This window comes from Salvia miltiorrhiza, chromosome 8 (genome assembly GCF_028751815.1).
Source record: "Salvia miltiorrhiza cultivar Shanhuang (shh) chromosome 8, IMPLAD_Smil_shh, whole genome shotgun sequence".
Lineage (NCBI taxonomy): Eukaryota > Viridiplantae > Streptophyta > Magnoliopsida > Lamiales > Lamiaceae > Salvia > Salvia miltiorrhiza.
In genome coordinates, this window is record NC_080394.1 from 41248779 (window position 1) to 41272510 (window position 23732).

General features: G+C 38.1%; 2 protein-coding genes across 2 annotated transcripts; both read left to right on the forward strand.

The window, feature by feature from the left end:
- Positions 1-1007: 1007 nt before the first annotated feature.
- Positions 1008-11872, forward strand: LOC130997073 (uncharacterized). Its single transcript, XM_057922346.1, has 2 exons — positions 1008-1935; positions 11523-11872. The coding sequence occupies exons 1-2, from the start codon at positions 1680-1682 to the stop codon at positions 11768-11770; spliced, it is 504 nt and encodes a 167-aa protein (XP_057778329.1). The 5' UTR covers positions 1008-1679; the 3' UTR covers positions 11771-11872.
- Positions 11873-18145: 6273 nt separating this feature from the next.
- On the forward strand, positions 18146-21690 carry LOC130997075 (receptor protein kinase TMK1-like). The gene is made up of 2 exons (XM_057922347.1): positions 18146-20923; positions 20990-21690. Exons 1-2 carry the CDS (start codon positions 18598-18600, stop codon positions 21496-21498), a joined length of 2835 nt encoding a protein of 944 aa, XP_057778330.1. The 5' UTR covers positions 18146-18597; the 3' UTR covers positions 21499-21690.
- The last annotated feature ends 2042 nt before the right edge of the window (positions 21691-23732 follow it).

Consider the following 23732-nt stretch of genomic DNA (forward strand, 5'->3'; position numbering starts at 1 on the left):
GTTGAGTGATGGGGTTACAAGTTTAAGAAACAAAGATATGTTTTGTAAGGGCTGTAAACAAACCAAGCCGCTCGGGAACTATTCGGAGCTCGGCTCGAAAAAAGCTCGTTCAAGTTCGTTTAGAGAAGCTCGTAAAATAAACAAACCAAATTTGAGCTTAGTAGTATTCGACTCGTTAGCTCGTGAACATGTTCGTCAAGTGATTCAGCTTGAAAAATATAAATTATTAGTAGACATAACTTATATTTATCCACTAAAATTAATAATAATTGTATTAAATCTTTAATTAATTTTATTTGTTATAAAAAAATAATTAATACATTTATTATTTTAAATAAAATAATTTATTTTTAAAATAAAATAATCAATATTTTGTATATAAATATAAATTTAGAAAGTTCGTATAGGCTCGTGAGCCGCTCGTGAGCCTCAAAGTATTCGGTAAGTAAAGTTCGGGATTCGATTCGATACTTAACAAATCAAACTTGAGCACACCACTATTCGGTTCAGCTCGGTTCGATTACACCCCTATTTGTAAGTATTGTATTCAATAATAAATCAAGTATTGGTATGGATCAGTTCATTTCATGTAAAATGATCATATATCATACACGAGCATCAATATGAGAAAATATATAACATTACATGACATAATATGTTTGATAAAATATAATGATTATAATTCTAAAAAAAATGTATAATGATTATAAAACCTTATAGTCATGCTGACAATTGTTAACTTAAAGCGAGGCTATCAAATTAATAGTGCAATTTGCAAAATTTATTTCTCATTAATAGTGGTACCAAAATTTCATCTCGTAGGTTCAATAGATTGTTAAAAAGTGGAGAGATGATCAAGTAGCTAGGTATGAAAAAATCCGACCTAACTACTACATGCCGATTTTGAATGTTTTCAAAAAAAAAAATGAATCCTTTAATTTGTTTTTCATACTTGTTTTGTTTCCAAGCGGCAATTAAAAAAAATAAAAATGCATTTCCTTTTCATTTTCCCCTGCTGCTACGTTATCCATAAATAATGGAACTGAATTGACACATCATATCAAATTATACAACTGAACTATATTCCAAAGGTGAAGAGAGAATTATTATTCAATCTTGCAAGCTCAAGGCGTATTGTATTACAATCATCCATACCGGAATTAGTCCCACACTTTGACGCTTACATCCGTACTTCCTCTGTCCAGCGAAATTTGAGAAAAAAAAATTTCTGCACAAATTTTAAAGAGTTATTTATTTTTATGTGTTAACACCCTCATCCGTACTTCCTCTATGATGAACACCCTCATCAATGCAGAGAAGACAGGAAACTTTGGAGCAGATTGGTTTGGAGTGCTTCAATTCCACCGAAGGTGCACATTTTTATTTGGCGTGTGATTAAAAATATCATTCCAGCAGCTGTGAACCTTAAGCTCCATCATGTTCCGGTGGATGGGATATGTGAGCATTGCCATGACAGATGGGGTACAACAGCTCACGCTACTATTTTCTGCCCGATGGTTCGAAAAGTGTGGAAGAATTCGATGTTCTGGAAAAGTCTGAGGAGAGTGGAGGGAATGGAGATGATTGATATTGCAGAGATGATTGGAAGAGAATACACATGAGAGGAGTACGAGATCTGGTGTGTTTTATTATGGCAAACATGGGATTACGTTTGCAAAATGAAGCATGGGCAGAAAGAGGAATATGAAACGCCAAATGAAAACATGAGTAGAGCGCTGCTGGAAACTTTTGCAGATGCTTGTGCAACGCGTTGCAAAGATGGATGGTTGGGAGTGAAGTTGGGAAAAAAGAAATGGGAAAGACCAGCTTTTAGGATTTTCCGCATGGACGTTGATGTGCTGTTTGATCCGGCGAAGGGCGAGTTTGGAGTGGGTTTTGTTTGCAGAGACTCGAATGGTTCTCTGGTGGTGGCAGGTGTAAACACAAATTTTTGTATTTCAATTTGATAAAATACAAAAACGCGTTACAAAGATAATTTGATAGATTTGAAGATAGATTTATGCGGGTTGCAATCTCTAGTTAATCCTCTGATTCTTCTCTTCCATTTGATTCTTGAACAAGCTTGAAGGTTCTTGAAATACTTGTTTTGATGACGCCAATCCAAAGGACTTAAGTCATGATTTTGGATTGAACATTGAACTTGATTTGATTTGAGAACATTCTTAGAATTTGTAAGAATGCCTTGAAGCTTTTGAACTTGATTTCTTTGGATACTTGAAGATCACTTCAAAGATTCGCAGGAATACTTGAACATTTGAAGAAATACTCGAAGATTTGAAGATACTTGAATACTTGAAGATTTTGAAGGATACTTGAAGATTTGAATGCTCAAATACTTGAAGATTCGAAGGATACTTGAAGATTTGAATACTCAAACGATTGAAGATTTGAAGGAGACTTGAACGTTAGATAGAATTCTTCAAGATACTTGAATGCTTGGAAGAATACTTGAACTCTCCAATTCTCCGCCTCTTCTACTTGTGATACTAGAGAGAATTCTTTGTGCCCTTCGATCTTCCACTCCTTCACGTTGTGATAATGAGCACCCCAACACCTCTATTTATAGATTTTAGAGATGGGCTTCGTGGGCTTTATGGGCTTTGGGCCTTCATGCATGGGCCTTAGGGCTTTAGGTGTCCATAAGCCCATTAATTTATTTATGTTAAATATTAATTATATATCTATTTAATTTAGGAATAAAATCCCATTTAATAAAATAGAAAATATAATTGAATATTTAATTCATAAATTTACACGTGGCACGATTTAATTCGACGACAAATTTAATTGTCTACAAATTGCCCCATCGAGACTTGTTTTATGGACGAAATGCCTTCGGTAATAGACGAGTCTCGAAATTTATTTTTTGATAATTTAAACTCTTATCGAGGAGTTCTTGACTTGAATTTGAATTTATAAATAGTTTATACTCATATTTAGGAGTTCTTGAATTTCTTTGGATTTATAAATAGTTTATACTCGTATTTAGGAGTTCTTCATTTGATTTTGGAATTTTAAATAGTTTATACTCGTATTTAGGAGTTCTTGAATTTCTTTGGATTTATAAATAGTTTATACTCGTATTTAGGAGTTCTTGAATTTCTTTGGATTTATAAATAGTTTATACTCGTATTTAGGAGTTCTTGAATTTCTTTGAATTTTGTAAATAGTTTATGCTCGTATTTAGGAGTTCTTGAATTTCTTTGGATTTATAAATAGTTTATACTCGTATTTAGGAGTTCTTGAATTTCTTTGAATTTTGTAAATAGTTTATACTCGTATTTAGGAGTTCTTGAATTTCTTTGGATTTATAAATAGTTTATACTCGTATTTAGGAGTTCTTGAATTTCTTTGAATTTTGTAAATAGTTTATACTCGTATTTAGGAGTTCTTTATTTGGATTTTGAATTTGCTCTTTTTTTTTTTTTTTTTTTTAACTTTGCTTTAGCATCCCATAATGATTAACCTATTTGTGGTTCAATCATTTGGAGCTATTTTCTATACGTTGATAGAAAGTATTAGCTGCAAACTCTAATCCAAGCCATTTGCTTAACCAAAGACATCAAATGTCTAATTTGAAGATATCAACTACAAGCCCAATTCCCACTTAAAAGGCTTGACCAAATTCACTTATTTGCTCGGCCCAATTTATCTTCAAATCACATGAGTTTTGTTCCAAAGAGAATAGAAGGCAGCCCCTATGATTATGCTATCTTTTTAAAACCACAACAGCTATACACTTTAGACTTTATCTACAGCTATACCAGAACATGCATTAAATGCATTATCTTTACTTTTCAAAACTGATCGATACTTTTGTTTTGACGAGCTGTCGCCTGCTGAAAACTAAAAAAAAATAGCTGGAGCTGCACTCTGTTCTCGTACACATTGGTGGCTAGGGAATCTCTTCTTCTTCCTTTTTTATTTCTTTCTTTTCTTCTGGTTTTGCTTCTGCTTCTTCCTTTTTCTCCTCTATAAATAGAGTAAACCCTCCCTATGTATTGCATCTCAAAACAAACGCAGCTTCCTCTTTCTCGGCTGCCTACAGTAGCCTGTTCTAGGAGTTTTCATTTGATAGCTGTAGTATCTTTTGATAGCTATAGCTATAGTTCTCAAAACAAAGCTCGGCTTGCTTCTAGTTCTCGCGGAGTGCCGACGGAGGGTTGAAGGTGGTCGGCTCGTCATCTTCTTTCTTTCTTGTCACGTTTCTTCCATTGTATCTTACTTCTCTCTCCATTGAGTGCAGCGGAGCTCCGACGAAGATTTTTGCAGAAAGTCGGAGCGAATTTTGACGGCTATGGCGGCGTCGGAATGCTCCATTCTCCTATGAGCCGAGAGGAATGCGTTGTAGGGGATTGCTTGGTTGTAGTAGAGCTCCGGCAAGGAATTTGACAGCGCCATAGTTTCGTTCCCTTCGTGTCGTTGCTGTCCTCGACTAACTTTAGCAAAGGTATGTTGTGTACTGCCCCATGCTTAGATGTAGTCAGTTAAAGCACCTTTCATTTTGGCACCACCTTTTTTTTTTTTTTTGAGTTTCCTCAAACTTAGCAGCGAGCTCTTATGCTTTCTCTTTATAATATTACTTCTTAGACATCTTGCTTGTTCATGCTCGTCTACTTGTTTCTTTCACCGTTCTCAAAATGACTTGGTTTTGATCTCAACTTGAACAAATGCATTTAGCTTGGTACATTTCAGTTCAGTTTTCAAAGAATTCCAGTTAGCTGCCACTTATTGTAATTGGAGAGATGGAACGAAGGAGAATGAAGTTATGAGGAGGCTGTTGCTATCTCTTTTTCCATGGCTTCTGCAGTATTGATTACGACAAGTTCCGGCAGAGGGCGGTAGAGCAGCTGTTGGAACCGGCTTGGAGCGCGATGGCGGTATCTGGCTTCGGCTTTGCAGTAGACTTCGGCTTCTTCTTAGCCGGCGTAGCAGCTGCTGGCGAAGGGATTGGAGTTGTTGGGGTCGGGCTTGGACGCGATGACGTTATTTTCTAAGGCGGAACGAGTGTTCACGAGCAACGCCTTTAATTCAGAGGCAGCTGATTTCATCGAGTTTCATTTCGCATTGAAGCAGAAGTTTCGGCAGCCGACAGTAGTATTTGTGAGAAGTGGGGAGCGCTTGTCATCGGAAAGGCTTTGAGGCAGAACGGGTCTTCACGAGCCACGGCGGCGTCGAGTGCAGCCACAACCAATTTTGTCAAGCTCTGCTTCAAATTTGGACACAATTTTTATCTATGTGCGAGAGAAAGAGAAGGCGGTGGCCATCTATTCATGGAGATTCGAAACATCGGCTTCACCAATTTCAGAGCAACAACACTGGCGAATGGGTTCCATGATTCAGCAGCAATGATTTGAAGTGCCGCCCTTGCTGATCTTGAATGCGGCAGCAACAGCAGGATTTTAGAGAGAGGGATGGAACAGATGACCGTGACCGGAGGGAGAAGGCGGCCTCGTCCATGGCGGTTCTCGCCAATTTTGAAACAACGGCGGCGGCGGTATTTGCATCTATGCGTTCTGTATGTCCACCGAGAGGGAGGAGACGAGTATTGAGAGATTGGGTGTTAGATCCATTTCTAGGGGAGGTAATTGGATTCTTTCCCTATCTCAGCCCATTTCCAATTAATGAGGGCCCAAAACAATCAGGCCCGTGATACTTCTTAATCCTCTCTTAGGCATATGCATTGTTCAGTCGAAAACAATGATCCAACGGGAACTTAAGTTGACTCCTTTTTTGATTTGACCATATCTTATTTTACCATATCTTGTGTTTTCCTTGCAGTTAACAACGATGGGAGTTTGGTGATGACAATCTTGGGAGGCTATGTTTAAGACTAGCGTAGTCTCATTAATCAACTTCATGGCGGATTTTGCCCCAAAGAAGATGCTTTGAGTATTTGCCAAGTTCGGAATCTATTGTTATTTTTCTTTCAGTCTTGACATCTCCATCAGCCCGACTAAAGACCATCCTCAGAGAGTTCATCCAAAAATCTGGCAGCAGTCCATCTAAGACCTTATTTGAGTGATGTTTACTTTGCACTTCAGGTGGCTCAATTGGCTTTTACTCAGATTTCGGGTGCGCTCGGATCTAGGCCATTGTGAGTCCAACCTTTGAAGATTGCTGGTTACATCTTCTCTTTGCGCGCATTTGAGCAGGCTAGATGATTTAAAGGTGTGAACGTGTATTTCCACTCCACGAATAGTTTCAACTTTAGCTTGGGGATAAGTGAAGTTGGCGATGCATAGCTGACCTCAACGCCAGATGACTCAATTCTTTGACAGGTCTTGGGTGCGCTCGGACCTGGGATTGTTCGAGTCTGGTTTGAGTGAGGTTGTTGTGTTTGGCATCTCACAAAGTTGGGAGAATTCTGCACAGCGACTCGAGAAGATTGAGTCTTCTTTTCTTGATGCTTAAGCCAAGGAGAATGAAGCCATCATCTGAATTGCTTTGATCAAGGAAGAGCTTGCTATGATAGAGCTGTTGGGAGACGAAGATGTTGTCGTCCTTCAAGCAAGATAGTGCCTCATTTCATACCGTCTGAGGTGCAATCCAAGAATTCAAAAGAGAGTTTGACAAACATAAAGTTGCACATGTTGATGAGGAAATGCTGCGGAATTTTGAAGACTTCAGAGTCACTTTTGATCTCTGCTTAGAGAACTTTGGAGGGTCAAGACCTATTTGCTTAGTATTGGTGCAAACCGCAGTTTCTATCATTTCTCTCTTGATGATTCTTATTTGGTTTGTGATGGATATTTTGACATCTTCTCCAAATGCTTGTGCTTCTTTTGATGGCTTGATTTTCTTTCCAATTTGAGACATATTCGGCTTCACATAATCAACTTAAATCATAACTTTGATGATATAAATTGAAAAGAGTCAAACACAACTTATGACTGAACCTAGAAATTATCTAAGCTGCCTACGTACCCTTTTGAAAGGGATCAAGTCAAAACGTAGTTCATAGGATCAACAGGTGTTTGAGATTGGGTGCCGTGCACAGTTTATACTCATGCGGGCCAGGAGTAACATGCATTTTAGGCTCGTGCGTCAAGGAGCTGTCTTCATACACTCCATTTTGTTGCTTTTCTTCATCTGACTCATTTTTTGGCTTTTCTGCTTTTCTATTTTTTTTGGCTTTTTATGCTTTCCATTTCTTTTTGGCTTTTTTTTTTTTTTTTTTTTTGGAACTATATACATATGTACATGCTTCAACCTCTACCACCCTTCAAGGATAGTAGTACTTCAAGAACTTTCCTTTGAGAGTGGTAACAATTGGCCTCCTTGCAGCGAGGGCCATGTCTCCAATTTGAAAAGAGGGCGCTCGCACTGCTTTGTTGAAGGATCTTGAAGGAAGAGTTTGATAGTATTCCAATTTTGCTGGACTTCTAGTCTCTCTTCATCCAGAGTTTCCAGTTCTTTGGGGCTCAAGTGCGAATTCTCTTCTCCAACGACCATTTTCTCGCAGGAGGTGATATGGTTTGCTGTAACAGCGTCTTCATCTTTTTGGCGAGGATCTTTGCAATCAAAACACGTCTTTATGCTTTCATTTCTCTGGCGTATGAAGGATATATTCTCTGCAACGCTTGTTGTGATAACGCCACTTCTAACGAGACTTGCAATTTCACGGGGCTCTTGACTTTGAGTAGTATGAGGAACTGGATTACTAGCACTATTAGTAGTGTAGTAAGAGGAAGCCACACTTTCTCTATCTTCTTCATCTATGGCATCTCGTGTGAAGATGGTGGTCTTCATTTGAGCTTTCATTTCTTTCCCACATGGCATAAGCAAAGTGGTGTATCTTTTCATTCGAGGAGGGATCAAACTTCTCCATTTCTCTGTTATGTGTAGTTCATCACTCCATTTTGTCTTGCTTCGTTTCCATGATTTGCCTTTGCCAAGTCTTTTAAAGACAGATACTCGTTGAGCTTCTCTTCTACCCATCATTCTGAAAACAGAAACCCTTTGAATGTTTGACGATTCCAGGGTTTGTTGGGTGCTAACATAGTTAGTGGCAGCTCTTTTGATGGCGATACGAACGGGACTCTGCGCTGTATATCCCAAACCTGCTTTGGAGTTTTGGCCCGCGTTATCAGTCTTTTCCAAATGAGACTTTGACATAGAGCTTTCTTGAGGATTGTATCCAGCATTCACGAGGAGTTTATATGCCTTCGGACCAAAGTGCTTTGAGAGTTCTTTGTTTGAGAGATCTTCATGATCTGTGACGCCACTTCGCTTTGGTCGGACAAACCCTTCAAATGGTTGGAGAATTGGCTTCTTAGCATCAATCTTCGTTAAAGGCATGGTGAATCCTTCCATCTTCAGAAAAGATTCTTTCTTCTTTTTCTCCTGGCAAGATCTCAACTCGTCATGTGATGTATCATCTTTCACCATTGAGACTTTGGTTCTTTCCAAATAGAACTTAGCATCAGCAAAATGTGATTCTGCTTCCGTAAACGTCTTTTGATCACCAACCACTTTTCTTATGGCGCCATTTTGATAGTACTTGAAACATTGGTGCAATGTAGATGGTTCAACACCATTTTCATGAAGCCATGGTCGACCCAGAAGCATATTATAGGACGTCTTGGCATCGATAACATGAAGCAACGCTGTCGAATCCATATCCTGCATCAGCAATCGCAACCTTATAGTTCCAAGAGCTCTTTGCCCTTCATGATTGAAACCTTGGATCATCAATCGACTTTTTGACAGCTCATCTACTTGGATTCCCAATTGCTTCAAAGTCCTTAGTGGCAAAATATTGACCGCCGAGCCTCCATCGATGAGAATTCGATTGACCTTCTGCTCATGTGTATAACAACTCACGAACAATGGTCTGTTATGAGATTTAAATCCAAGCTGCAAGTCTTCATTGGAGAATGTGATTGCCAATGCATCATCGTCTTCATCCATATTTAGCTCAGGTTCTTCATCTACTTGATTGGATGTGTCATACAGAGCTCCAATACCTTCTATTATGTCATTCAAGTCTGTGGAGACCATATTTACAGCAGTAGCGTCTTCTTCAAGAGATATTTTCCCTTCTCGAGCTAACCGCATGACCCTGTCTTTGAAGATGAAGCAATCATGTATGGGGTGCCCAACCAGACGATGGTATTTGCAGTAACTTGGATCGTCTGTCCTCCCTGATTCATTTGGTCGCTTCATTTCTGGCAACTCGATAAGCTTTTCTTTGATCAGGTCATCAAAAATTCCTGAAACATCAGAGTCTAAGAATGGATATTGTTTTTGTTGCATTTCTTTCAAGGTAGGTCTTCTTTGCCCCAAGTCTCGGGAAGAGTTCTGGTTGCCTTCTTGTCCAGCTTCTCTCTTTAAGAATTTCACCGAAGTTGCCTTAATCGCCATGGATTCTTTCTTTGGTGTTTCATCGGACGGTTTGCTTCCTTTCTTGAATTCTGGCTTGAATTTGCGAGGTTCTCGGATGGGTGGTTCTTCGATCCCGCTTGTCATCATGCTCAACTCCATATCATGAGCTCTTGTAGCAAGTTCTTCGAATGTTCTAGGCTGGATTCCTCGCAAGATGTATTGCAAGCCCCAATGCATCCCTTGAATACACATTTCGATGGCAGATGATTCAGACAATCGGTCCTTGCAGTTGAGACAAAGGTTTCTCCATCGGTTGATGTAGTCAATGACTGGCTCTTCTTTGAATTGACGCGAACTTGTGAGCTCCACCATGCTGACAGTACTTCTAGTGCTATAGAAGCGGTTGAGGAACTCATGCTCCAGTTGTTCCCAACTATCAATTGAGTTTGATTCTAAGTCGGTGTACCAGTCAAAGGCATTACCTTTCAATGAGCGAACAAACTGTTTGACCAAATGATCTCCACAAGTACCAGCGTTGTTGCATGTTTCAATGAAATGAGCCACGTGTTGTCTCGGATTTCCTTGGCCATCAAATTGTTGGAATTTGGGGGGCTGATAACCAAGAGGCATCCTCAAGTCGTCGATCCGCCGAGTATATGGCTTGGAGTAGGTCAATGATGACTTTGAGTTTCCAGCATTGTTACTCTTCATGGTTGCTTCGATGAACTCCTTGAGTTGGTCGATTGGGATAAGGCCACCAGACGAGAAAGGAGTATCCTTTCCTGAAGATTTTCTTTCATCATAGTTTTGCTTGTCCTTGGAGATTTCTTTATCATTATTCTCTCCATCTTCTTCGTCTTCTTCATCTTCCCTATCATTGTTTGCGTGGCTTGATTCTTCTTTTTCTTCTCTCAGCTTTGCAATCTGGGCATCTTGATCTTGGATATGCTTAGATAGAGATTCGACCATTTTTGTTAGGTTTAAGAGTTGTTCTTCCATAGTGGATGTGTTTGTCATCATGACATCCGCGTGGAGTTGATAATTTTCCATGGGAAACATGAAGCTTCTTCTGGAGTTGTCATCCTCTTCATGAATAGATGGAAGACGGGAGGTCGACTTGGACACCTCTTGCATCAATTTTGCTTTGCTTCGCGTAATTACATCGATGCTTTCCGAAGAACCTTTAGATGAAGCTTGAGCAGTTGCATTTGGTTGAATAGACATTGTTCAAGATTTTTGGTGAAGAGTAGAGATGAGAGGTAGAGATGTCCCACCGGGCGTGCCAAAATTTGTAAACACAAATTTTGTATTTCAATTTGATAAAATACAAAAACGCGTTACAAAGATAATTTGATAGATTTGAAGATAGATTTATGCGGGTTGCAATCTCTAGTTAATCCTCTGATTCTTCTCTTCCATTTGATTCTTGAACAAGCTTGAAGGTTCTTGAAATACTTGTTTTGATGACGCCAATCCAAAGGACTTAAGTCATGATTTTGGATTGAACATTGAACTTGATTTGATTTGAGAACATTCTTAGAATTTGTAAGAATGCCTTGAAGCTTTTGAACTTGATTTCTTTGGATACTTGAAGATCACTTCAAAGATTCGCAGGAATACTTGAACATTTGAAGAAATACTCGAAGATTTGAAGATACTTGAATACTTGAAGATTTTGAAGGATACTTGAAGATTTGAATGCTCAAATACTTGAAGATTCGAAGGATACTTGAAGATTTGAATACTCAAACGATTGAAGATTTGAAGGAGACTTGAACGTTAGATAGAATTCTTCAAGATACTTGAATGCTTGGAAGAATACTTGAACTCTCCAATTCTCCGCCTCTTCTACTTGTGATACTAGAGAGAATTCTTTGTGCCCTTCGATCTTCCACTCCTTCACGTTGTGATAATGAGCACCCCAACACCTCTATTTATAGATTTTAGAGATGGGCTTCGTGGGCTTTATGGGCTTTGGGCCTTCATGCATGGGCCTTAGGGCTTTAGGTGTCCATAAGCCCATTAATTTATTTATGTTAAATATTAATTATATATCTATTTAATTTAGGAATAAAATCCCATTTAATAAAATAGAAAATATAATTGAATATTTAATTCATAAATTTACACGTGGCACGATTTAATTCGACGACAAATTTAATTGTCTACAGCAGGAACTCAACGGATGAAGCCGGCGTCGACCGCAATGAAGGCTGAGATTATGGCAGTCATTCAGGGAATTTATGTGTGTATGAAGCATAATGTTGAGGCAGTGGAAATTTTCACTGATTCGCTTCTGGCGGCGAGAGCTATGGCGAACGAAAAAGAAGATGAGAATTGCCTCCCTGCACACTTGGCGGAGATCCTTCATGCTGCGAGAGAGAATTTCCTTTTGAATGTGCATCATAATTCATATGTATAGAGAAGCCAATTCTGTGGCTCATTTTCTAGCGCAAAAGGCAAGAACGTGTAACGAGTCCATTTGTTGGACGAATGACTTCCCTAAATGGCTTAGGGACATTGTTTCTCATGATATTCACTAATATATGAGATTGGTTTTTCCTTCCAAAAAAAAAAAAAAAAAGGTCACGTCTCACTTAATATCTTTTTAGTTATTGCATTAATTATGGCTGGCTGTAACGTATGGAAATCATTAATTCCATTTACATGCCTAAGATTGAACAATAATTTCATTTTCTTATCTTTTTTGTCATTTGCTGGTACATACCCGGGTCAGATTTGTGATCATATATATTCGAGCTTATTCGAATTCAAATAAAATTTTAAAACTTAACTTTATATTTAAAATGCTTATATATTTATCCATAATTACATAATTTATTATTATTTTTTATAACAAATGAAGTTAGATGAAGACTACAATCAAAACAGGATATTAAATGGTCATAGATTATCAAAAAATTGAGGGGTATATATTTTGCGACAATCATTTTGCAGTATGTAACAGAAATTCCAACAGCTGCAATTAGATACATAAATAACACCTATTTATGGATAGACGCATTAATATCTATCACATTATCAAATAAAATGTAACAGCATCGTATAGTATAAACGTAATCATTTTTTTTAGTTCATTATTCCTATTTACATTATTACATATAAATGAATGTACACTAGCCCGTCCACGTATCAGCCAATATTGATTTAATATAAGTCTATTTTGTTAACGTGAGCAGAAAACATTTGTCATAATTTTCTTAGTCATAAATTCCACATACTCAGTCGTGTATGGTCAAGATTTCCCCTCCTTTCAATTTCAAGAAACAATAAAATCTTTTTCATCACATGTACCAATACTCTTGATTTTTACGTACACTAATTCTTATGACCAGCCATTTTATATTAATAAAAGCTCTATTTATCGTGTGTTGTCAATTCGGAATGAAAAACTTACCCTTTCAAGCCACTTTTTTCATTTTTTTTATTGTGCATAATTGGGTCAAATTGATTAATCATAAATTTATGCTTAAAGGTTTTCTTTTTCAATATGAGGTCACACAATTCCAACACATTCTCAAAAGAATCGGACAAAAAAATAAAAATAAAGTGCTAATTGGCAAAATAATTTAGCTGCAAGAATGCGAGGAAATTGAAGTAATGGCGTTATAATGGATGATCATGTAAATTAAGATACGAAATAAAGGTGAAGCGCATGATAGTATGAGCGTGGCCCCACACTGAATCATACCTAATTAATATTAGTACTAATTTATTACTCCTTTAAATCCAAAAACACTTCTATAGACTCGGCATATATCTCAATCAAACAACGTACTCAAATGGTCATAATGAAAATTGAAAATCAATTTTTGGCCCTTAATCTTAAAACATCAAAATATGGTCATTAATTAGGTGGTATGCCCAATTTGCCATTTTTACTAGGGTGATTGCGCGGCCGCTAGAAGCTTATGGGTGAGTTGCGCGCTCGCGGGAAAAAGCCAGCGTCCGCTGCGCGTGTGACACTTATGGCACTAATAGTGCCATAAGTGTCATACGCATCATTTTATTACTTGGTTTTATTTTGGATTTCCGTTGGCACTTATGGCACTAATAGTGCCATAAGTGCCAAAAGAACCATTTTAAACACTTCCCCATGGGGTTTAGATGTTCCATTTAGGATTTAGATGTTCGATTTAGGGTTTACATTATCCATTTATGATTTAGATGATCCATTTATGATTTCTTGATTCTATTACTGTTGTTTATGTTGCACGTATGGCACTATTAGTGCCATAAGTGCCAAAATGACCATTTTACTTGGTTTTATTTTGGATTTCCGTTGGCACTTTTGGCACTATAAAACCAAAGTAAAATCTTGGTAAAATCATTTCATGTAAAATGATCATATATTATACACGAGCATCAATATGAGAAAATATGTAACATTACATGACATAATATGTTTGATAAAATATAATGATTATAATTCTAAAAAAAATGTATAATGATTATAAAACCTTATAGTCATGCTGACAATTGTTAACTTAAAGCGAGGCTATCAAATTAATAGTTGTTAGAGTATTTATATACTCTAAGGTTTGTTGTCATTATGTAGAACAAAGGAAGTATCTTCTGCTGTTTCTCAGAATGTCTCTTGTTGGGTTGCTTCTTCAGTCTCTTGTCTGGCAGTTTTTCTCTCTCTACGGGTTTTTAGTTTAAGATAGGCTTGGGCCTTCAAGTTTGCTAAGGAGTCTTTATTCCTAGGGCTTTTATAAACCCTATTTAGTGCTGCCTCAAGTAATCCCTTCGAGGAACGACCAAGAGCCCAAATCGCCTAGAACCCAAACTTCCAAGAGCCCAAACATCTTCTAGGGTTTGGCCATATATTGGTGTTGAAGAGGATACGTTTTTGCTGCTGTTTTGATCTGATATTCTACTTCTTTGAGAGAGTATTTTCGTGCCTTTGAGTGAGCATACAATCTGTGAGTGTGTGCTGTTGTTTTACTCTTTATTTCTATGTAAGCGTAAGGCTTCTTTGGTTTAGTGATCTGAACTCCAGCCTGTTGGAGTGTTTCTTGATGTTGGTTTGAACGTGGATTGAGAGGCAATCACGTTCTGTGGGTAAGTTCTATCTTGCTCTCTTTTTGTTCACGTAGGTGAAGGTTTGGGAAGAAATAGAGGCTAGGAAGATCGAGTCTTTGCGTGTAAGTCCTTTGTATTTCTTATCTTCACTAGTGAACTGTTGGAACTGGGCGTGGCCCCCCAGACGTAGGTGTGTTATCACCGAACTGGGTAATCATTGTTGGTGTCTTGTGTTCTTTACTTTCCGCTTGATTTTCGTTGAGTATCGCTGCTTACGTTATTTGTGTGTGGCCGAGACAATTGATTGTTGGATAGGTACAATTTCAATTGGTATCAGAGCAGGTCACCTAAGTTATCGGTGTTAGATCTTGGTGACACTAATCCATGTGGTATTTTTTTTTGTGAGATTGTATTGGAGGCTGCTGCTGGTGCATTCACAAATTAATTCAATTCAGGGGGAGAATATGGAAAATGAAGAGACCTTTTGATAGAGCGTTTCATATTCATATGTATGTCGCTGGTGCTGTATTTCCACGTGTTCGTGTGCCTGTCGCTGGTGATGTATCTCCGAGAGTTCTTTGAAGAGATGGTACAGATGCTGATACTTTTGCTTGCTGCAGTTTATTCATGGGTTGTGCTGCTTGTTTTGTCTACATCAATGACAAAGGGGGAGATTGTTGAGTATTGGTTATACTCAAATATATATTGTCATTGTATAGACAATTCTTTAAGTATCTCAGGATGTTCAGATACGATTACAAACAAAGTACTAATCAGTGTCTGGTACTTTGGCTGATACTTTCCTGCGCGATTTTCAGCAGCATATTCCAGTTGGTATCTTACACGACTCTTATGGATATATTTCATATTATATCAGTAGTATGCACAATTTGCTGATGGATTACAATTAGAGATATATCAAGATCATCCAAGCAGAGTCCTCATCAAGCTAGAACTCTTATTTCCTTCTACGAATGAGAAAGGATTAACTTGGGCTACAAGAGAAGATTAAAGGCTTGATGTCTATAAAGGAGGCCATATTTCGTTCATCATGGCTGGGGAATTTCGTGCTTAACATCTCTCGCAATGTAGTCGAGAATTATGATCCTGCTAGGTGTCCCCCCAAATTTGTACAGTCTGTAGTACTTTCATTGATACAGTACTTTTATTACCTAGCAGAAGAGTGTTTGTGAGTTATACACTTGAGCGTACATTGTAAAAGAGTTATTTACTCTTCTTTATTGTTGGTTCTTGTTTCTCGAGGGATTAGGTGCGCCTAGAAAGTTAGTCGTTGTCAAGCTTTCAGTTATTCACCGTTGATGAGGTTTTGGGAAGATGTAGAGGCTAAGTAAGAGGGTGTCTTATTGTGTAAGTCCTTTGTACATCTTAACTTCATATAGTGGATGATTTTCCCTGGACGAGGCCCCCCAGACGTAGGTTGTTTAACCGAACTGGGTTATCATTCGTTGTGTTCTATCTTTCGTACTCACATTCATTGATACAATGAATCTCACCACTTTTTGTATGGATTAATTATTTTTCAATAGTGCAATTTGCAAAATTTATTTCTCATTAATAGAGGTACCAAAATTTCATCTCGTAGGTTCAATAGATTGTTAAAAATTGGAGAGATGATCAAGTAGCTAGGTATGAAAAAATCCGACCTAGCTACTACATGCCGATTTTGAATGTTTTCAAAAAAAAAAAATGAATCCTTTAATTTGTTTTTCATACTTGTTTTGTTTCCAAGCGGCAATTAAAAAAAATAAAAATGCATTTCCTTTTCATTTTCCCCTGCTGCTACGTTATCCATAAATAATGGAACTGAATTGACACATCATATCAAATTATACAACTGAACTATATTCCAAAGGTGAAGAGAGAATTATTATTCAATCTTGCAAGCTCAAGGCGTATTGTATTACAATCATCCATACCGGAATTAGTCCCACACTTTGACGCTTACATCCGTACTTCCTCTGTCCAGCGAAATTTGAGGGAAAAAAAATTTCGGCACAAATTTTAAAGAGTTATTTATTTTTATGTGTTCTGTGTGGTAAGGTAAAAAAGTAAAAAAAAGTGAATAAAGAAAAAAGATTTTATCATATTAGAAAAATGCCAAAGGTTCACTGGGCAACTCGAAAAAAAATATTGCTCAAGCTCCGCGGAATGGAGGAAGTACTAGATCATTTGAAATTACGTTAGCATTAAAAAATTCAATCACAGTCTAGATTAATTGAGTTGCCAGTAAATTTTAGCTAGACAAATTGTCGAACACCCACCACAATATTCATTCTTGAAATGTTGTGCAATTTCGTGAACCAATGGATTAATAATTTCTTACTTTTTATTAAAAAACAGAAGGAAAAAAAAAAACATTCCCTGAATCGGCGCAAACTATTCTGGAAGTAGTAAATTTAACAGAAGAGAACAAATTTCATGTTAAATAACGAACTATTTCCGAGTTGCATCCATAAATATGAAGTCCAAGTTCATTGGTTTTTCAGAACAAACCAAGAAAATATTCTGCAGCTGTTTATCAGAAAATAAATAAATAAATGCAAACACTACATTGAGATAAACTGCAAAATATTTAATACTAGTACGCCCTCCCGTGCGATGCACGGGCCACGATATATTTACTTATTTTTTAAAATTTTAAATTATGTAAAAATACTAAAGTGTCATTATTTATGAATTAGATTAATTGGTAACGAAAAAATTATACCACTCTGTCCACGATATCGATTTCACTTTTAATATTTTGGTATGTCCATAATATCATTTTCACTTTTATTTATAGCAGTAAGATTCACAAACTCCACTCACAACAATAGTGTGACCCACCCCTAAAGAAACACAATAGTGAGACCCAAACTTCACTAACAACAATACCCACTATTATGAACTATTATTCACCACTTTTTATAACTTGTATCATTCACAAAGTGAAAACGATATCGTAGACGGATGGAGTATTAATTTAAATATAAGTATTTGATTTAAAATAATGTATAATAACGGTAAATCAACTTAATGAGCATTGTATAATAATAATATAATTAAATTTATAGATTATAAAATAAATTATTTCAGTCAATCTCATTTTGAGCAAATAATGTACTAAACTATTAATATAACAAAATTAATAGTCATCATTTAATACTATAATATTGGGATCTTAAAAAACCAAAGTGCATTATTATTGAAGTTTATATTTAAACAACCCAAAACTAATTTAAACATCAGGAGAAATACGAATAATATAAAAAGAATATATAACAATAAATATGTTTATATAAATAAATAAATAAATCATATACATAATTAAATAAATCTATATAATATTTTAAATTCTAATTTTAATATATATAACTAATTTTTTATTTGCAAATTCACATTAAAATTAAGACAAATTTTCTTTTCCTTAACTGCATTAAAAACGACTATATTTTAAAAAAAATTAAATTTAAAATAATTATAATTAAACAACTAATAACAAAATGAAAAAATAGCATGATGTTCAATATTAGAGACTCACTTCAAATTTATTTATTAATCCTAATTAAAGATTATAATTTTTAATTAAACATTGAATTGAATATTTTTTTCATGAATCGAAGTTAACGATTTTTTAAATAAAATTAAAATAGAAAGAAATTTTGGAAGGAAGAAGTGAGAGAAGAGAGAAAATTTGGAGGTAAGAAAACTCCCGTTTTATATTATATAAAGACTAGGTGGATATTACCCGAAAAGACAAAAACACCCTTCTCCCTCGTTCCAGCACAAAATCAGCCAACACCCAAAATCCGAAAGTAACCACTTATTTTCCATGATTTAACAGTCACATTTGTCAAAGCAATTTCAACATTTCCTTTTCCTCTTCCTTAATTTATCCTTTTCCTCTCTCGATCTGCATTTCTCTTCAAAGACCCACTTTCTCGTTCAACAATCTTGGCTTGAAAGTCTCTCCATTCCCCAATTTTTTAATTAATTCTCTGGTGTTTTATGTTTACTGCTATTATTCCCGCACATGAGAAAGTGGAGCTCTGCAATTGCAAACACACACTCTCTCTCTCTCCAATTATCACCCCCTCTCTGTCTCTCTCCCACTCCCTCTGCGAGATTTCAGATGGGATGTTGAAAAAGCTCTCACTATAACCCAATGCTTGTGCGCTGCTTGCTAGCTCCAAAATATCTGCCATGGCGGCTGCTACCCAGATAACAAAACTCGCCGCAGCAGCCTTCTTCCTCTTCACCTTCTCAGCCGCTGTCGTTCACAGCGCTACGACGGACCCGGGCGATTTAGCCGTGCTGAATCAGTTCAGAAAAAATCTCGAAAATGCGGAGCTTCTGCAATGGCCTGCCAATGGCGGCGACCCATGTGGGCCCCCCAGCTGGCCCCACGTCTTCTGCGAAAACGGAAGAGTGACTCAGATTCAGGTGCGGGGTTTAGGTCTCAAAGGCCCTTTGCCGGAAAACTTCAACCAATTGTCTAAACTGTTCAACATCGGCCTTCAAAGGAACCAGTTTACCGGAAAGCTGCCGTCTTTCAGCGGTCTTTCCGAATTGAAGTATGCGTATCTGGACAACAACAACTTTGAAACAATCCCATCTGATTTCTTCGACGGTCTCGTGAATTTGGAGGCGATGGCATTGGATTACAACCCTCTCAACGCCACCACCGGCTGGTCCTTGCCGGAGGCGCTCCGCGGCTCGGCTCAGCTGACCAATCTCACATTGATGGGCTGCAATTTGGCCGGACCGCTGCCGGAGTTTCTAGGGACCATGTCGTCCCTGCAGGTTTTAAGGCTGTCGAAAAATCGGCTTTCCGGCAGCATTCCGGCGAGCTTTAAGGGGTCTGTTCTTGCAGAGCTTTGGTTGAATGAGCAAACTGTGGGGATGTCTGGTTCAATCGAGATCGTTGCCACCATGGCTTCTCTCACTAGCCTCTGGCTTCATGGGAATCACTTCACAGGTAGAATTCCAGACAACATTGGTGATTTGGTTTCATTGCAAGATCTTGACCTCAATGGGAATGAGCTTGTTGGCTTGATTCCTGCTAGTTTGGTTGGAATGAAGCTGGTTAGGATTGATTTGAATAACAATCATTTTATGGGGCCTATGCCTAAATTCAATGCTGCTAATGCTACTTATGGATCAAATCCATTTTGTTTGCCTAACCCTGGAGATCTCTGTGCCCCTTCTGTGATGGCTCTGTTAGAGTTTCTTGATGGTGTGGATTACCCTTCTAGGCTCGTGGGCTCGTGGTCGGGTAATGATCCGTGCAGACAGTCTTGGTTGGGAGTAGGGTGTGATCCTAGTGGAAAGATCATCACATTCAACTTGCCCAATTCTAATCTTTCTGGTGTATTGAGCCCTTCCATTGCCAATCTTGATTCCTTAACTCATATATATTTGCAGTCTAACAATCTCTCTGGTTTGGTTCCATCAAATTGGACTAGTTTGAAGTCTTTGGCAGTGTTGGATTTGAGTGACAACAATATTTCCCCTCCACTTCCAAAGTTTAGTGCAAGTGTCAAGCTTGTTTTAGGTGGGAATTCCCTTTTGAATCCATCTCAAAACAATAGCACGTCATCTCCGGGCTCACAGTCCTCGCCTAGGTTGCCTTCCTCGTCTGATTCTGTCAATACCACGCGCGATTCCACTGCAGGGAAGCGTTCAAATAAGCTCTACGTGATTGTTGCACCTGTTGCTTGTTTTTCGGTTCTAATTTGCTTGGTTGTGCCACTCTCGATGCACTTGTGTAAGAAGAGGAAAGGCAGGGTGCCTACCTCCCTTGTGGTGCATCCGAGAGGCCCGTCTGATTCAGACAACATGGTCAAGATTGTGGTCGCGGATAACACAAACAGGAGTGCTTCCTCTGCTGGCTCTGCCAGCGTGAACAGCGGCCAGTCTCATGTGATTGAGGCGGGGAACTTGGTGATCTCGGTCCAGGTTCTCCGAGATGTGACCAAGAACTTTGCCCCAGAGAATGAGCTTGGGCGTGGCGGGTTTGGGGTGGTTTATAAGGGGGAGTTGGATGATGGGACTAAGATAGCAGTGAAGAGGATGGAGGCGGGCGTGATCAGCAACAAGGCGTTGGATGAGTTCCGGTCTGAGATCGCTGTGCTCTCCAAAGTTCGGCATAGGCATTTGGTTTCTCTGTTAGGATTCTGTGTTGAAGGGAATGAGAGGATTCTGGTTTATGAGTATATGTCGGAGGGGGCTCTGAGTAGTCATCTTTTCCATTGGAAGAAATTGAATTTGGAGCCTCTTTCTTGGAAAAGGAGGCTCAATATTGCCCTTGATGTTGCAAGGGGGGTGGAATACCTTCACAATCTAGCTCACCAAAGCTTCATTCACAGAGACCTTAAGCCTTCTAATATTTTACTTGGTGATGATTTTCGTGCGAAGGTCTCAGATTTTGGGCTCGTGAAGCTCGCCCCGGATGGGGATGGGAATGGGGAGAGGTCTGTAGTCACCCGCCTTGCTGGGACTTTCGGGTACCTTGCTCCTGAATATGCCGGTAAGGTTTCTTGCTTTGAATGGTTGTTTCTCTTTGGAAGCGTTTTACTTCAATTTTGATGTGCAGTTACGGGCAAGATCACGACCAAGGCGGACGTCTTCAGCTTTGGAGTTGTGTTGATGGAGCTTCTGACCGGAATGATGGCACTGGATGAGGAGAGGCCCGAGGAGAGCCAGTACTTGGTGGCGTGGTTCTGGCAGATAAAATCGAGCAGGGAGAAGGTGATGGGGGCGGTGGACCCGGCCCTAGACGGAAAGGAGGATATCTCGGATAGCATCGCCATCATTGCTGAGCTGGCTGGTCACTGCACGGCCAGGGAGCCGGGGCAACGGCCTGATATGGGGCACGCTGTGAACGTGCTGGCCTCCCTCGTTGAGAAGTGGAGGCCACTCAACGACGAGGCGGAGGAGTATTGTGGGATCGACTACAGCCTTCCCCTCAACCAGATGGTGAAGGGCTGGCAGGAGGCAGAAGGGAAGGAGCATAGCAGTATGGACCTTGAGGATAGCAATGGCAGCATCCCGACTCGACCTGCCGGCTTCGCCGACTCCTTCACCTCGGTTGATGGCCGTTAGGGTTAGCTATTCATTTTTTGTTCATAATTAATTTTGTCATGTTGTTTTCATTTGTTTGTTGTTTGCTTACGTTGTGTATGTGTAATGCTTGATGCCAGTTTTGTTGGTTTGTAGATATTGGAGAGTTAGAGCAGTCCCTCACTGCTGCATTCTTGTTTTCTAATTATTAATGAATTTGTGTTTTTGTGAGCATGAATTAGAATAAGTGAAAAATGCGAATGAAATAGGTGGGTGTGTTGATGTAGATGTAGAACGTGAAAGTCAATTTCAGTGGCATGTGTATAATGATGTGTCTGGTTGTCACGTTAGGTCATGTGTTGACGTTAAATTATATATTGTGAGTTGTCTGAATTTTATTAGCCCAGAGACGAGGTAATCCCATACTTGCTCACAACCTTAAATCGCATTTATTCACACGTTCGCATTTTTTTAGTTTACTAATTTTGCGCTCGTGGGATGTAGGAAAGACATTAGTTCGATCCCTCTTGGGAACGAATTGGTGATTGGAGATATAAGGTTGGAGTTTGGTGAATGGAGAGATAAGGTGGTTCTTGGAGTGGATGGGGAACTAACTACTAACATCTAACATGACTTTGACCGACCAAAAAAAAAAAAAAAAAAAAAAAAAAAGGAAAGACATTAGTTTTCAAAAAATAAATATTATTTTAAAATAAATTTTATATTTAAAATTTAATTATTTATTAATTAATAATACATGAGTATCGAAAATTTTATATTGTACAATTTATAAATTGTTCAACAAAATTTTGGTGATTTTATAGTAATTACTTGAATATGAGATTTGTACATGTTGATCCGATACATTTGGATAATTATGATATTTGATTTCTCATTTTAATATAATGTTTTTTTTATTACATCCACGTACTCATCCCAAATTGTACACATGAAATTCCAGTGTCTTATGAAAACAGAAAACAAGCAACGAATATTTTTTTAATAGTATTTTCTTTTAAAATTTTACATCACGATCATGAAAAATACATTCGTAACTGATAATATTGTTGGCGCTTTGATCGCACACACAACCGTTATATGGGTTGGTCGATTTGACGTTGTTTGATTGTAAATTTTAGATCAAGAACCATAATAATAATAATAATAATAATAATAATAATAATAATAATAATAATAATAATAATAACAATAAGGGTTAATGTCGTGAAAAACCATGAACTTTGGTGCGATTTCCAAACTTTCCATGAACTATTTTTTTTTTATCAAATTTTCCATGAACTTAAACACTCGAACAATTTTTCCACAATTTTGAATAAGCCCCAATTAGAGTGCTGACATGGCACTCTTTAAGTCACCTGAAAGATGACATGTCTTCGCCGGCGACAGTAAGAAACGACGTCGTCTACATTGGCATCAAACTACGTCGTTTTCTTCATTTTTTCTTTCCTACAATCTATTTAAGTCTACATTTGGGGAAATTAAGAAATCACTTCCCCATTTCAGCGATTAGGGTTTCAGAAGACTCAGATGAATTTCTCGCCTTCTTCATCTTATGGCGCCTCTTCTTCCATGGCTACACCTGATTCCCTCCCTGAATGTACGTGCAAACTTCGAGTGGAGATGAAAACGTCGCGAACGCACTTCAATCCTGGGCGAAGATTCCTCAGATGCTCCAACAAAGAGGTGATTGTCACGTTTTTTTGCTTTTGAGTTTATTTCTGTTCTCTCTTCTTCCTTAAAGCAACAATCTTTGTTGTTGCAGAAACAATGCGGCTTCTTTGAGTGGGTAGATCCTGAAATAAAGCCTAGAAATCAAGATGATGATGCTGAAAAATTGAACTTCTGGATTGGAGAATGCTATCGCCTACAGAAATATGTGGAGGAAGATTTGAAGCGAATTAGATTGTTGGAGGATGAAGTGAGACTCCTCAGAATGGAGAAGGTTAAGGGCAGCAAGAACGGGAAGAAGAAAGTGTTTGTTTGTGCTTGTGTTGTTGGAGTTGTTAGTGTGGTAATTCAAGCATTTGTTGCTTAGGGTATAGGGTTGATGGTGTTTTGTTGTCATTCCTCTTGTAACAACCTTGTAATCTCATTGGCAATGGTAATGAGAAGTAAGTTTATTTTCAGAATTATGTGCAATTATATGTGCTCATTGAATGTTCAAGAAATAGAATAACATAACTGATTCTGATATTTATACCATCAAAAACTGAGACAAAACATCCTCAAGATCAACAATCCAAATTCAAATTGTC